Source organism: Delphinus delphis, chromosome 19, assembly GCF_949987515.2.
Source record: "Delphinus delphis chromosome 19, mDelDel1.2, whole genome shotgun sequence".
NCBI classification, from domain to species: domain Eukaryota; kingdom Metazoa; phylum Chordata; class Mammalia; order Artiodactyla; family Delphinidae; genus Delphinus; species Delphinus delphis.
The window spans coordinates 56,584,054-56,600,536 of NC_082701.1; the positions used below are offsets into that span (position 1 = coordinate 56,584,054).

The 16,483-nt window shown below is 47.5% G+C and overlaps 1 protein-coding gene across 3 annotated transcripts in view; it reads right to left on the reverse strand.

Moving 5' to 3' along the window:
- Positions 1 to 352: 352 nt before the first annotated feature.
- The window catches only part of TEKT3 (tektin 3), a 160,394-nt gene continuing 144,263 nt past the window's right edge, over positions 353 to 16,483 (reverse strand). For all 3 annotated transcript variants that reach the window (XM_059996981.1, XM_059996982.1, XM_059996983.1), the window contains exons 5-8: positions 15,554 to 15,697; positions 12,938 to 13,160; positions 9,443 to 9,597; positions 353 to 1,172 (exon numbers count right to left, since the gene is read on the reverse strand). In XM_059996981.1, the coding sequence (XP_059852964.1) occupies positions 956 to 1,172; positions 9,443 to 9,597; positions 12,938 to 13,160; positions 15,554 to 15,697 (739 nt within the window). In that variant the 3' untranslated portion in view covers positions 353 to 955. The remainder of the gene's footprint in view (positions 1,173 to 9,442; positions 9,598 to 12,937; positions 13,161 to 15,553; positions 15,698 to 16,483) is intronic.

Here is a 16,483-nt window from a genome sequence, read left to right on the forward strand (position 1 = left end):
ATACCATAAAATGCTGACCAACTTCAGTGATTATTTCTGGGCGCTGTGATAGCAAGTAATTTACAAGGAGTTCTGGGTGTGTCTTTTCCCTATTTTCCAAAACAGATATCAGCAAATGTTTTTCATTTGTAATAAAGTTATTTTAAAAAAATAAGCAACCCCTGAGATAAGACAGGACCTCCTAGAATGTAAGCAATGTCCCATTTTTCGGCCCACCCAAAGTCAGCAACTTTTTGTCACCCTGGGCCCTCAGGGCTCACTCGCCTGTGAGGCTAGCGAGTCCTGCTGATTTGTTGTAACATGCTTTGTGCTTCTCCCCTCTTGGTTTCCACGGCCATCTCTCTAATTCAAACTTTCCTTACCCGGTCATTGCTTTCACAAGGCCATGTCCCTGCACAGAGCTGTCCATCACTCCCCCTACCCTTGAACCCACCCCCCGCAACTTTCCAGGGGTCTCAGCCATCCTGTTTCTTCATACACACCCTACGTTATGAATCACAGCCAAACTGGTCTACTTACTAGTGTCCAAATGCACTCTATTTTTCCACCTTCGATTTTGCTCAAACTATCCCCGACTACTACCTTCCAGAGACCTCTCCGGTTCTCTCAGAACCCACCTGCTGGGATACCTGCCTCCACGGCCTCAGAAAAGAATACATTGCTCCTTTCCAGCCCATTCATGTTACACAGAGAATACAAGAGTAATACAAATAAGGGTTCTTACCTTGTCTATTACATCGATTGTTTTTCTCTGGCCCAGAGGCCTAGTAAATCGTCGGCAACTAAGGTTTGGAGGCAAACGAAAGGTTTTACGAGACAGGACCGCGGCACATGTCTATAAATACGATCCTTTAATAAGTGAGTATAGATTGGCCCTCGTGTAAGTGCGTGCGCGCGCGGCGCCCTGGTTCCGCCTTACCTGGGGAGCATCACACCTAGTCCAGGGGAGGGGGCCCTAGCAGAAGCCCACCAGCCGCCGGGTGCTGGGGAAGCTCCTGCGCATGCTCATGCACTTCTCCTGGTCGATGTACAGGGAGTTGGCTTTGACCGCCAGGTCGTGCTCCAGGGTGGCCTTGGTGTGGACCAGCGACTGCAGGGTGTCCTGCGCGTCCCTCAGGCGCTGCTGCAGGGTCTGGATGGTGTCGTCCACCTCGTACACCTCGTTAACCAGGCTGCGTGGGGAAGAGGCACCTGTTAGGTTAGCAGAAGTCACGCTGGTTATCAGCTCCGCCGGCGCCGAGTGTGGTTACTGAATTCCCACCGGTCACATCAACCTCAGAACTACTTCACGCTGCAAAGCCGCAAAGCAAACAGGACGATCCAAAAGGCACACCAAGGATATTCGGGGGACACCAGCAAGTTTTCATACATGCATTGCGCATACACGCGAATATTAAACCTTATAATATTTTAAAAGGTAAACTTTTAAACATTTGATTTTTTTTAATAGTAAAGATGGGGAAAATGGAAACAGCTCAATTTTCATGCATTTACTTTATCATTGAAAGCTGTTTATATAGTGAGGAAGAGGGGAACACCCAGCTTTTTTTTTTTTTTTTTTTTTTTTTTAACATCTTTATTGGGGTATAATTGCTTTACAATGGTGTGTTAGTTTCTGCTTTATAACAAAGTGAATCAGTCATACATAAACATATGTTCCCATATGTCTTCCCTGTTGCGTCTCCCTCCCTCCCACCCTCCCCATCCCACCCCTCCAGGCTGTCACAAAGCACCGAGCCAATATCCCTGTGCCATGCGGCTGCTTCCCACTAGCTATCTACCTTACTGCGTTTGTTACTATGTATATGCCCATGACTCTCTCTCGCCCTGTCACAGCTCACCCTTCCCCCTCCCCATAACCTCAAGTCCGTTCTCTAAGAGGTCTGCGTCTTTATTCCTGCTTTACCCCTAGGTTCTTCATGACATTTTTTTCTTAAATTCCGGGAACACCCAGCTTTATTCAGCGTTTAGAATTCAGCCCAACCTGTTAACTACGGTGGGGGAGGGGTTAGTTAATGGGCACTCCTCCAGTGATAATGCCCCTCCCCCCAGCAATGCCCCAAGGTTCCAGAGTAAATATCGAAACGTCAAAAACCTAATGGGACATGAAAATGATAATTCATGAAATCAGCTACGTAAACCATGAAACAAGCTGCCGTTCTGATTGTGCTGATGATGAAAAACATGACACATTTTTCAAGAGAGAAAGGAAAAAAGGCATCATTTCATGTAAAAAATCTAGCATTTCCTCCTCAAATTATTTTAACTGATATCATTTTCATTTCTTTGATTATTAGTGAAACTTTCCTAAATGTCTATTGGGCATTTTGCAATTTTTCCGTGAATTGCCTCTTCCTGTCTTTTGCTCATTTTTCTACTGGGGTATTACTAATTATCTTAAACTTTGGCAAAAAGTTCTTTAAGTTTTAGGCATATTACATTTTTTTTTTTTTTTTGGTCTGTTAAGCTTGTGGCAAATGTTTTCTCTAATTTGTTTTTTACCTTTTAATTTAGCTTATATTTCGTTACACATAAGATTTCAATTTTTAGTTAGCTAAATCTTTCTTTTTCTTTGTGATTTCTTCTGTTGTGTTTATATTTAGAAACTTTCTCCTCCCAGAGAGCAATTAAGCAAGGACTCCTTTACCCTCTGATTTGGCCAATAATATCCAAGGGGTGGGACCATGTGGTCAATCAAGAGAAAGAATACTTAACAGGTTATAAAAGACAATAGTAAGGATAATCACTTATCTCAGTTGAAACCACCAACTCCAAATTCATCAAATTTTGCCCAGTGATTCAGAGCTAAAGTTTTCTTTGTTGGGGATGTTCATTTATCAGCAGACTGGTTGGGTGGGGGGAGGGTGGGTGTGTGCATGAAATTAACTAAAATGTACCATAATATAAAGAGAATAGTGACAGTGAACAAATAGGGGTGTGGACGTCGCTGCAGGCGGAAAAGGATTTCACGATCCTAGAAAAATACCCAGACCGTGTGGAAATCATTATACCAAGACCATTTTATAGCTTCACAGACTTTGCCACTGGAAGATAAATGGCAGAGGTCAACAAGCCCAGCTTCCTTGCTCTACAGACAAGGAAATTGAGCCCCAGGGACGGATGAACTGCCCTCCCCACAGGCAGACGGCCTACATGTGTTTATACACCACTCACAGTTATCCAGGAAGCTAAGAAGGAAATCAGGAGTCTCGGTGGCCATAATAAGGAACTGGGTCCCATTTCCTGCCCCGCCCACTCAGCTCCCAGAAGCAGAGACCTGGGAAGTTGGCCTCGGCCCTGGACCCTCTGGGTGAGACCATCTCATTTCTATTTGTCATCCCCACAGCGCGGGCCTCCCAGATAATACACAGGGGGCCCAGTTAAATTTGAATTTCAGATAAACACATATGTTTTTAGTCCAGGTATTTTTTTCACTGCAGTAAGATAGAAACAACATAAAATTTACCATCGGAGCCATTTTTAAGTGTGCAGTTTGGTGGCATCATGGGCAGTTGCACGGCCATCACCACCCTCCACCCACAGAACTCTTTTCATCTTGCATAATGGCAGCTCTGTCCCCTTTCGACACTAACCCCTATTCCGCCCCGCGACCCCCATCCCCCGGCAACCACCGTTCTTCTTTCTGTCTCTATGAATCTGACCACACTAGGTACTTCATACAAGTGGCATCGTCCAGTATTTGTCCTCCTGTGACTGGTTTGTTTCACTCAGCATAATGTCCTCAAGGTTCATCCATGTGGTAGCACGTGTCAGAATTTCCTTTCTTTTTAAGGCTGAATAGTATTCACTACAAGTATTTTTACTTACCATAAGTGTTTTCTGTGTAAAGATGCCTTGCGGTATTGGGGATATACTAATACTAAAAAATTATTCGTCGTTTATCTGAGATTCATATTTACTTGGTCGCTAATTTGCAAAATCTGGCAACCCTACCACAAGAACCAAAATAGTGTCAGGCCCAAAATTAGCTCTCACAGAATATTCATTTAAGACGGCACCAAAGCCACAACGTCTCTACTCAAAACCCTCCGCCCCCTGCTTTTCGTAAAGGACAAATTGTAAATGTATTATGCACCAAATCAGCAGCTGCTGGTTGAGGTTGTGGCGGGGGGGGGGGGGGGGGGGGGGGGGGGGTGGGAAGAAAAGAGGCTCTTGTTTTTTACTCCATATGGATCTGTACTGTTTGAATTTGTTTTAAAATCAGAGCGTGTCTCTCTCTTACTTGTGAATTTAAACAAAGTGAAAAGTTTGACAGAAAACGATAAAGGAACAATGCCTTCATTGTGTTATCCTGTACTGAGTATTATTATGAGAGAACAAGAGGAAACAAGATCCTGATGATAACGGACATCGTAGTCAGACGATGGAATACTATGCAGGCAATACTTTTTAAACAAGAATTTGTTTTTGCCTTGGGGAAGGAGACTCAGAATACAATGTTGGTTGAAAAAGTCAGGATAGAGAACTCTACATGCAGCGTGATCACAATTTTGTTAACGTGCCTGGTGGCAACCACGGTTATCCCTCAACGGCAAGGAGAATTGACGGTGATTTTTATTTTTTATTTCATTTTCTGATTTTCTATCACGAACAGATACAGCTCTTAAAGCCAGAAAGAAAACAATAAATAGTTTCCAAAAAGGAAACACAGTTTTGAGGGACTTGAACTCTCTTTGGCCTTGAACTCAGAGAGGTTACCTGAAGTGCCTCGGCTGGACCGACACCGCGACGGGGCAAACACCACATCTCCATCCGAGGCCACAGCGGACAAATGAAGGGGGTCTGGAGACTCCCCAGGACCGCCCTGCAGGCCCACGTTCTGGACACACCCTCCCTGGTGGGTATGCCCGCAAGGGGCCCACCCACGCCAAGGTGGGGTACAGAGCAGATGAATCACCAGCACCCCAGGCCACCTGCCTGCCCCATCTCAGGCCATGCTGACGTCATCCTTGCGGATGCTGGAACCGAAGGTCTTCTGATCATCCCTGACCCCACCCTCTTCCTCACACCCCTACGTAAAAATGTAAAAATCTGCGGTACCTGTCTCCCCGTGCCCCTGCGCCCTTCCTCTCCATTATGCAGGCAAGTCCTTGAATGTCCCTGCTCCGTGTCTGACCTCAGGGTCTCCCCCTTGCCGTCCCCTCAGCCCATGATGCTCTTATTCCACTCTTCATCCCGCTAATTTACGCCATCCTCAAAGCCCGGCTGGACAGACCCTTCTTAGGGAAGTCCCTCCCTCAGCCCTGGGACTAGTTCGCTGCCCGATGTCGATGTCGTGTGTTCCAAGAGCGCTAGCCCTTCTGTGGCCCTCGGGGTGCTTGTCGTGGCCTGTGTGCTACGTCTCCCTGCCGGCCATCAGGTCCGGGAAAGTGACATCCACAGCCCCTCCTGCAGTTGACAGGGGCACAGAAAATGCTTGATGGATGGGGACCAACTTCTGTCTCCTAGGAGATGCAGCCCATGATGGGAGGTAGGAAGCTGCCCGGAAGTCCAAGTCAAGCGTCTCCCAGGAACGAGGAGCAGACCCCAGGTGATGAAGAGGGAGCACAGGCCAGAGGGAGCCACCTGCAGCCAGCCCGAGGTGGGGAGCACCGCAGAGCACCCCCAAAAGGCTCATGGATGCAACGACAAGCCGTGAAAACACACCCACACCGTGCATCTCCTTTCATCTTAGAGCCTGAACTGTCTTCTTACTTCTAGTGGGGGAGGGAAGGAATTAAACTTAAGTGTGGAAGTTTCCTCTGGCCTGAGATCTGTAAACACAGCATCTGAGAACTGAGCTAAAGGCATATTTTGTTGTTGTTTAGGTCAGGCTGGATTTTAAAAGTACGTTTCTTTTTTGAAGATCCCAGGGTACACAATACCACTAGCAAAGAAACAGATCTTCAGAGAGGCTGTCGGACACGGCTGGTGACGGGATTTATGAGGGTGAGTGGTTTATAATCACACTGGCCTGCTTCTCGTCTCCCAGCCTTCCCTGAGCTGTTTTCACCGCTTCAAAAGGAACTCTGAACCCAAAGGTAGGGACGGAGCAGGGTGACGTGCGAGTCTTCACTCCTGACAGCCAAACGTTAGTCTAGTGGAAAATTTATCTGTCAGGGCTCTTCTGAAAAAGGACACATTAAAATACCAATTTTTTAAAAAAGCAATTCCAGATACTTAGAATGCAGGCAGCTAACATCCTGGTTTTCCCATCGCTGTGTGAAGGCAGCTCAGAGATACTACACCTCCCTCAACTTTCGCCGTTAGAAATACGTTTCTCCTCCCCTTTCAAGGCCACGTTCCACTCTCAGCTTCCTTATTCTTGGCAGATGGCAGACAGCCGTTCTGCTGAAACCACTCATTTTGGGGGAAATTACAGAACCGAAAAAACAGTTTGCATTCAAATACAAATAAAACTACCGTCGTCTGAAAAAAATATATCAAGATTAAGTAAAGCAGAGCCTGGTCTGGCCTGCCCTCAAGGATGCCAAGAATGTTTAGAATTGTTCTTGAAAGCACCCATTTAGAAAAAGTTCAAATGCAAATCAAAGTCTTGAAATGGAAACAGCACTTTTTCTCTGTCCTCACTCCCCTGAGTTTATGGTCCTTGTGTTTTCTTCATCTAGACAGCCAAAGGGCTGCTTTCAGAATGATGAGTTGAGTAAGAAAAATAATCCCCTCCTCCCTCAATAACGATCCTAAATTCCACTGCTGTTCCTCTAGGACCATATTTTTGGCAACGATATTTTAACCAGAAATCTTTACGGAAACAAAAGTAGGTTTTGTCCTGAAGTCAGTAAAGGAGCAGAGGAAATAGACACACTGCAGGGTCGACAGGAAGTAAAGGAAAAGCAAATTCTGTTTAGCCGTGAAGGGGGAGAAAAGAGGAAAAATCATTCAGCTTCTCAGAAGCAGCTGTGAATGCCTCATTGTCTGATAACTGCAAAGTCAAATTCGACCACGACTCAAAACCCTTCTGAAAAGCAACCCTGTGTTGGTCTGATGGCAGCCCGGACAATTTCTCTCTTCCCGGCTCTACTTTTTTTTTTTTTCTTTTGATAAATTTATTTATTTTTGGCTGCGTTGGGTCTTCGTTGCTGCTCGCGGGCTTTCTCTAGTTGCAGCGAGTGGGGGCTACTCTCTGTTGTGGTGCGCAGGCTTCTCATTGCGGTGGCTTCTCTTGTTGCGGAGCATGGGCTCTGGGCACGCGGGCTTCAGTAGTTGTGGCTCACAGGCTCAGTAGCTGTGGCTCGTGGGCTCTAGAACGCAGGCTCAGTAGTTGTGGCGCACAGGCTTAGTTGCTCCGCGGCATGTGGGATCTTCCCGGGCCAGGGCTCGAACCCGTGTCCCCTGCATTGGCAGGCGTATTCTTAACCACTGTGCCACCAGGGAAGTCCCCCGTCACTACTTTTGATGACTCCGCAGAAATTGTCGGAGCATGAAACTTCAGCTCAGCTTCTCCCAATAATATTTGCATAAAACCACAATTCATGATCTAATCTAACTGGCCAAATGGGTGTGATCCCACTACCAGGTTCCTGTAATAAATAGATACTTCAGCCTGGTTGCCTCCAGAGTGGCGGGCCGCTTCACCTCAGTGATGGGCTGTGTGTGAGTAGGGGTCCTGTGGAACCCACTTGGAGAAACATGTGGCCTGGGTGACCTCCTCCATGGTGAGGGCCCAGACGACAGCTCCACTAGGAGAAACACAGCTACTGTGGGAGACGAAGGCCATTTGAATCTATTCTAGAGCACACCTCTTAGCATCCAACACAGACAACACGCGTGCTGCCCATGGAGGGTGTTTTGCAGTAACGTCTCCTCTGTGACCCTCTGTTTTATCCTCTGTGAGAGTGAGATGAGGATACAGCACCTGCTTTGCTGACCCATCCCATGTGGGCATTGAGAAGGCCGGATGAGCTTAGGTACAGGACGGCGGGGTGGCAAAGGCCCCAGACGATGAAACATGGGGAAGCAGAGGCAAATTGCTGCTTTGTTTGAACGGAGCTCAGCAGGGAGATGGGCAAGGATTCTAACTACGTCTCTCCTTCCTCCCAGCAGTTGCCAGCTGGGTCACCGTCACTCAGCCCGCTTCTGCCTCCATTTACTTACTTGTAAATTGAAGAGGATGCATACGGTAAAGTGTGCAGGACAGTGCCCGGCACAGAATAAGATCAATAAATGGCAACAGCTATTGTGATTGTCACCGTCACCACCTTTATCAGCATCTTTCTCATTCTTGGCCTCACAAAGACCACCCGAAATTTCCTTCACAGCCTCACCCCACCGCTTGTTCCCTGGGTAAGAGCTCCAAGTCGCTTTGTCCCTAGGATATAAGGGAATTCAGTCGTGCACCAGGCAGACTACAAGGCTAGTGGTCTCTACCACTGCTCCAGTTCAAGCGCTGCCGCTTCGTCCCTCCAGTTGCTATACATTTCATTTGCTTCTGCACAAAGTGTTTCAAGACCTAAGCACAGCAGTGATGCAATCCAGAAAGAGGCAGATAGGCAGGTACTGAGAAACTGGAAACGAAGCCAGAATGGGGGTGGGAGGGCGGCCAATTCCATTCAAGCCCATCCTGAAAGGAATCTTCCAAGTTAAAAAGAAGAAGGAGAAAATACACCTAGTGTCCAGAAGATGAAGTGTAGTGTCAGATCCCTCCCACCGTGTACACGTGGGGGATGCTTGATGCTGACCAGCTGCTTTCAATTTCTGTCAAGAACAGAACAAACTGAAATGAGCTGAAATGAGCCATCGGGATTAGGGGGTCCTGAGGATGCTCTTAACGATGAGAGCAGGAATGAAGCACCCAAAGAAGCGGATGAGAGCGACGGTGAGAGCAAGCAGACGGGGTGGGGGGAGGTGGTACCCAAAGTCCCTTTTCCGATGAGTCAGGGGCACTCGGACACACACAGCGGCCAACCTCCATACTGTTTCCGAGACAGGGGATCTGGAAACTCGGGACACTCCAGGGAGGTGCAAAGGAGCCCAACGCCACCTCCACCCCCTGGATGAGGCTAAGTGTTACCACTACTCTTGTGTGTAGTGTTGACGTCATTTCCTTTTTGTTTTAGTCGCGGTAAAATAGACATAACACAAAATTTACCATCTCAGCTCTTAAGTCCCTGGCATTAAGTACATTCACAAACTTGGCAACCATCACCACCTTCCATCTCGAGAACTCTTCATCATCCCAAACCGAAACTCCGGGCTGTTAAACACGAACCCCGTTACTGACACTTTAAAGGAGGCTCTGGCACCGTGACCATCACTAGGCCGCTCTACATCCCCGTGTGCTGGTGGACGAGCCGCAGGAGCTCAGAGCTGCCGGCAGCCTGGGGGTTTCCCCAGAGGAGCCCGAGCTGGCCCTGAGGGCGCCCCCCTCCCCATCACCGTGACCCCCTCCTGGTTCTTCCCCCGTCGCCTCTTCCTCGCTTACCGCAGCTGAGCCGTGTCTCTGCAGAGCTCTATGTTGGGCCTCCGCGTACGCTCATCCAGCCTGGTCTGAGCCACCTTCAGGAAGGCGCACTTGTCCTCGATGGCTTTCTTGATGGATTCGATGGTCATCTCCGTCTGGAAAATCTCCTGCAGGGTCTGTACCAGGAGAAGCAAACGCCCGGGGCTTTGGTGCCGGGCCCTCAACAACCTGCTCTCCGACCCGTGCATCGGTGGCCGGGCCCCCCTCACGGGAAGGAGGATTGTCTGAGGGCCTCCTCCCACCAGCCCCATCCGGGACCCGCGGTGGGAGGTGCGGCACCTGCTCCCACCCTTTGGAGAGCATCTCCTCCCGACTCAGCGTGCGAGGACTTAGGCCACAGAAATGGGCGAATGCCGCAAATCCGAGCTCGCTTTCTCCTTTTCCCTCAGATCACCGGCTGTTAGATATTTACTGATACATATTTGCACGTGACTCCGAGAAAAGGGAGGCCAGCAGCTTCGAGGGTCCCCGCTTCCCTCCCACGTCGCTGCATCCTTGCTTCTTTATCGTCCCGCTGCCTCTCCTCACTAATCTCAGAGAGGTTTTCCTGCTAGGAGAGGATTTGCCTTGAGGCAAATCGAGGTCAAGCTTTGGGGTGTCTCACTTGCAAGGGAGGAGCTCATAATCTGGTAACCCCAATTTTATATTCTTCTCTCCTTAAAGAAGTCCCCCGGTTACCTAAACCTGAATCCCTCTCTGGTTCGTCTTCCTCTTCTGACAAGCAAGCCCCCTTCTTGTGCTCTGAAAACCCTGCCTTCTCCTTCGCCTACGACCTTGACCTCTGCCCCCCCCGGGTCTCCACCCCCCCCCATTAGTCCCCTCTTCTTCAGCCGCTTTCCTGTGGCTTGGAGATGCCCCCCAACCATCACCCAAATTCCTTTGAACCCTCATGCCTTCCCCACCACGCTCTCATCCAATCCCCCTGGGTCCTCTCTGGCTGGTACCTTCCCAGCCTCTCCTCAAGTTCACAGCCACATGGACTCAGCAGTGGCCTCGCCTACTCCCTCCACGTGCCACCCACCTAACCTCACAGCGGCCCCCGTATCCAGTCTCTGGCCCTGGTTGCTCTGGTGAGACCACGCACTCAAAGTCAATGATGAGGCCTCTCCGGAGTGTCCCTCCCCTTGAAACCCTCGCCTTGCTTACTTCTCTGGTCAACTGCTATCCTAATCCCTGATTTTGTCTCTAACCCCTTCTCCTCACTCCAGTGCAAGGTGCTGCCCTTGACCCCTTCTCTGCTACCTCCTTTCTCCCTGCAGAGACCTCCTGTAACCACACAGCTTCAGCACTTGTGAAAGCCAGGAACTCTTTCACCTGTCAGTTAAGCTTTGCCCTCTCTTCCAAGCTTTCAACCACCTGCTGAAAATCATTACACTGTTCTATCACCAAGGTCACCCTCAAGGGCTCCCCGCTCCACGAAGCCACCCCCATCTCTCACCACTGGAAATAACTGCTCTTTCTGCTAAACAAACTGAACCTTTTATCTGTAGCTCCAAAGGGTTCTTTCTGCACTTTTCTGATGGAACTTATCATTTTCTACGTACGTGTCTTGTCCACACAAGACACAAGATGGCAGGGTCAGTGAGTCGTCATCTGTGTACACCCCAAAGCCCCTGGCACAGCACCTTGAATGTAGCTGTTATGAGTTGAATTCTATCCTCCTCAACCCCCCCAAATCCATATGTTGAAGTCCTAACCCCCAGATCCCGGAATGTGATTGTATTTGAAGGTAGAACCTCTAAACAGCTAATGAAGTTCTTTAATGAGGTCATTAGTGTTGGTCCTAATCCAGTCTGACTGGTGTCCTTATAAAGAGAGATTAGGAGACAGACAGGCATGGAGGGAAGAGAGCACATGATGGTGTGGGAGAAGGCGCCCGTCTACAAGCCTAGGAGAGAGGCCTCCGGAGAAAGCAACCCCACGGATAACCTGATCTCAGACTTCAGCCTCCAGGACTGGGAGAAAATAAATTTCCGTTGTTTAAGCCACCCAGTCTGTAGGGCTTTGTTACGGCAGCCAGAGCAAACCAATACACTAGTAAACAAAACTTTGTTGAGCAAAGGGACTCCATCGTGTCAGCCTTCTATCGATAAAAGGCCTTTAGGTGGCCCCTCACTGCCCAGGGGACGCCTGCCCATCAATGACTTCCACGGCCTGGCTCCACCTGCCTTTCCAAGCTTGTCTCTCTAGGGACACACACCGTCTGCGCCAGCCAGAGGGTCTCTTTACGGACCTGACTCAACCTCTGATTGGCTATACCTCCCGAGGCTTTGTTCACGATGCTGCCGCACCTGAATGCTCGCTTCTTCCTCCAAACTCCCAGAACGATTTCTGTGTTGGCTATTTGGCAACGGTGATCTGTCATGTTCTATTGTTTTTCATCGTGCATGCGCTTTTCACGTTACGCGCACCTTCTCCACAAATATAAGCTTCCTGGGGCAAAAACTACGTTTTATCCTTCTCTCTTCCCTTCACTGGATGTAGAAGCTGTCTGACCCAACAAATGTGTATCGCCCAAAGAAGACACCATGAGAAGGAAAGGTAAATTACTGCAGCCTGGGAAAACACAGTGCCCTCGATAGGATAATATCTCCTGAGAGCAACAGAGCCAACATGGTAAGGTTCTTAAAAAGAGAAATGAAACTACTCAATATTCTGCAATAACCTGTATTGGAAAAGAATCTGAAAAAGAATGTATATAAGTAATAATAATATATATATTTATATATATATAAAATATATAATAATAAATGTATATAAAGAATGTATATACGGATAACTGAACCACTACACCTGAAACTAACACAACATTATAAATCAACTATACCCCAGTATAAAATAAAAATTAAATTAAGAAACAAAACCAGAAAACTATATGCAGCATAACCCACAGAAATAACAAGGACTCCAAGACCGATAGTAAAAAAAGCAAGAGCACCTTGTTTATCTTGAAACCCATGAATTCTGCCTAAATCTTTCATCTTATTGTCCTCATAAAACACTTATACTTAAAACACTTTAAAAAGTTCAATATCAGAAACATTTTGAACCACTTAATAGTCGCCTGTATTTGGTTTTGTATTCCAGAAAAAAAGGCCCGAAATAATTTAACAGAAAACATCCCTCCCATATGTTCTAATAATAAATTCACTTCCTAGTTACATACGGTGATTCATTGAACGTTAATAGTAATATTTTTGTTTCTATTAAATACTAGGAACCTTTCATGACATAGTGCATTCTTTGTGTTCCCATTTCCAATTCACGTTGGATTCCAATTTCATGTTGACACCTAGCTACCTGGCTAAAATAAATGGTGCACTCTGTACCAGTTTTCATTTTTCTTAGTCTGTATGGCCAGGAAGTCATGTGCCTTACGGTGGAGATCTGTGGTCCCAGGGCCCCCTGCTCTACCTATCCAGGTCAGCTGCGGGGGCCTCCCAGTGCTTGGCTTACCTTTGCGAGGTGAATCTGAATCTTATTTTTAGCATCTGCAGTCTCAGCAATGCGGCTGGTGAAAGCCAGGTTCACTTTGTTGAACTGATTCCACATCTCGTTGGCTGTCACCACCAGAAGGTTCTGGATGTCGTCTCTTAGTTTCGCAGAGGCAGCTCGCTCGCTCTGGGAGCGAAGAATATTGTCGTGGGTAAATTTGGCCCAGGACTCGGGCACTGAGACCCTGAAGAAAAAAGAAATAGACCCAGACAATGGAAACGATGATGAATCAGCCTAGATTTTCTGTAGACAACCGCTCGTCCGGAGAAAGAAAAAAACCCCAAATCACTTGATCCTGGTTTTACTGCATGAAATGTAAACATCAGAGCAAAGCTTCTTTTAAAATTTTCTTAATTGTTCCTTGTTTGAGTGCTTTCTCTCTGTAAATCCGCAGCATAGATTAAGTCCTCTGCCAATGTGCAGGGGCGGGGGAGGGGATCGGCGAAGGGTATGAGTACGTCCATTCATTAGAAATGTGTGTCTCACCGGCCCCATAAGCGTTACGAAAATATATTCAACCTCAGGACTAATCAAAGTGGTACTAATGAAAACAACAACATATTAACAACGCTTTGTCAGAATAACAAAGAATGAAGAGAATGATAATTTTCTGGTGAGCATGTTTAGAAAAAGATTCTCTCATCCTGCAGGTAGGAAAGTTGAATGGGTACGGCCATGCCGGAGAGCAAATGTGCATACCTCAGAAATTCCACTTTAGAAAGTGTTTTTATTGAAATCGAATTGAAATCTAATTTATTGAAATCTACTATAACATTATATCAGTCTCAGGTGTGCAACATAATGATTTGATTTATGGGTACCTTGCAAAATGGTCACCACAGGAAGCCTAGCTGACAACATCCACCATCACACACAGTTACAAACCTTTTTTCTTGAATGAGAATTTTTAAGATCTACTGTCTTAGCAACTTTCAACTATGCAATAGAGTATTGTTAACCAGTCACCATGCTGTGCTTTACATCCCCGGACTGAAAATACAGAATGCTTCCTGAACTGGCACACCATCACTGCGCAAGCGTCATGCTAATCTCTGTATCGATCCACTTCAGAAACTGATCCTAAGGAAATAACCCAAAGATGTACAGGTAAGGAGATTCATTTTTAGCAGTGTTTATGCCAATCCCTGAAACACTGGAAACACGCTAAAATGTCCCAAAGTAAAGAAAAATTTGAGTAAATGATGGTACCTTTTAAAAAGTAATCCATACAGCATGCGAACTCACGCTGTAGAAGAATATTTTCACAAACAACGTATTTGACATATCCTGAAGTGAAAAATCAGACAGGCTATACAAACAGCACATGCGTGATACCAATCTTTAAAAATATAAATCGATATCTACACGAGTGGAAGAATACTGGAAGGACTGACGGTAAATTGTCAATATTGGGCCTCTCTGTGTGGTTTCTTTGCTTGATGGTGTAATAGGATGTCAAATGAGACTCTTACTGTCGATTAGGGTTTTAGCTCAGGCCATGATGACCAAAAATAACATCCTATCTGTTCCATACCCTGACACCCTACAAGAGACGGCTAAGAGTTCATGCTGGAAATAGATGAGGCCCTTTATGGAGGACCAAGTGGTCAGAGTGTGTGTGGTTTGATCCCAGCCCACCCGGCCCTCCACGTCCACCCCAGAAGGAGAAAAGGAAGATGCTTCCTGCTCTCCTCAAATTAAGTAAGAGGCACTTCATGGGGACCACTTAGGACCGAGGGTCTGAATCTGATTCACACCTGAAGAATCTGAATGACAAAGTTGGTACCCGTTGCTGCTCCTATTACAGAAGAGCTAAGAGGGGGTCTGCTTTGGGGTGACCAGCCCTAAAGGGAGCTTTAAAGGGAGTCTCTTTAAAAGGGGGAGGGGCCATGAGTGTGGATATGGTTACAGTTACATAGGCATAGAAATTTGTTAAAACTCATCAAAATGTACACTAACGCCAAATGCATTTTAGCATAGGTGAATTTCACCTCAATCAAGTTGATTTTTTTTTAATGTTCTATGCCACTATTTTCCAAAGAGATGTGAAAGCGACAGGACCATTTTTATAAGATGGTAAAGAAAGATAGCAGGGTTATCAAGATGCGGAAAGACAGGCCCTCTCATAGAGAAAAGAGCATGAACCCAAGATCGTATCCAGGGGCCTGGCAAAGAAACCACGGACGGGGCAGGTGTAAGAAAGAGTGGAAATAAATTATTCAACATTCAGCTGTTTTTCAGCTTGTACTTCCCACCCCGGGCCCACGTCCAGGGCATCCAATACATTGGTAACATTTTATTTTCTTTGTGCTAAACTGTGTTTTCTAGGTTCTTGCGCCTCAAGCAGGTGCTATTTTCACAGTTAGAAATATAAACAATGAATATTCTTCTACAAAAGATTACAGCAGGATGCAAGTGTCTGCAGAACACCGTGCTTACTGACGACCTGTCCATCGCAGGTGCCTCTTACCTTTCCGCATCCTCCCAGGCATTTACCTGTGCGCTGCATCCTTTTGAAAGGAGAGAGAATGAATTAAGTGACATGGAAATCACAAAGGCGGCACGCGCCCTACTCACATGGCATTCATCCGCTCCACTCCGCAGAAGTAGCTGACGCCGTCCGACGTGTTTCGCAGGTGGTGGCATTTATCGTCGATGCGGCAAGCCGCCTGCTTGTCACTCAGGTCCTTCTCCAGCTCGTGCTGGGAAGCTCTGTTGGCTCTAAAACACAGAGGGGAGACAGAGCTTCAGGCTAAGGGAACAACGTCACAGGAGGAAGCATGACGGCCCTTCGGGGTGGGGACCCACCTCCACCCCCCACACGCACCCATGACTGCTCTCTGGGTCTCTCCTCCTTCCCACGATGTCCAACTTCTCCATTAAAAGCAGCTTCCCCTGGAGCTGTCCCTACATGTGGACGATGAGAGCCCTGCCCACACTGTCCCTTCCATGGGCATGAGACGTGCAGACACACAGAAATTGGTATCTGGAGCTCCCCCAGGCTGGGGCCCATCTTCCTAGTACCCAAACTGCTGCAGACAGGACACTGGTTTGGAGCAATCTGTCCACATCTGTGCCTCCCTTTCCTTCTTCCTTTTCCTCAGCTACGTCCTAACCCCTCTCTCCTCCATTCCTAGAGTGCAATTCCCTGAGAAGTTAGGAGGTATTCACAGCCAGCCTCCCTCCAGCTGTAAATGACCTCACTTTGCAGTTGTGCCAGGCCTGGAGGTAGAAACCGAGGGTCAAAATGGACCTCCCCTGCAGGAGTCAGCGTGTGGAAAGAGGCCAGGAATTGGCAGCCCCTGGCCTCCCGCTCCCGCCAGAACCCTCCTGGGAAGGAAGAGGACTTGGTGAGCTCTGAGATGCCTGGCATTCCTGCCCTGCCATGCAGAGAGAGGACCCGGCAGGCAGCTCAGTCCCAAAGAGACAGGCCGGTGGGGCAGGCGTGGGTGACAGGTGAGCCACGCCCTGACTTGTGGCATAGTTCATTCCACATATCATTACAGC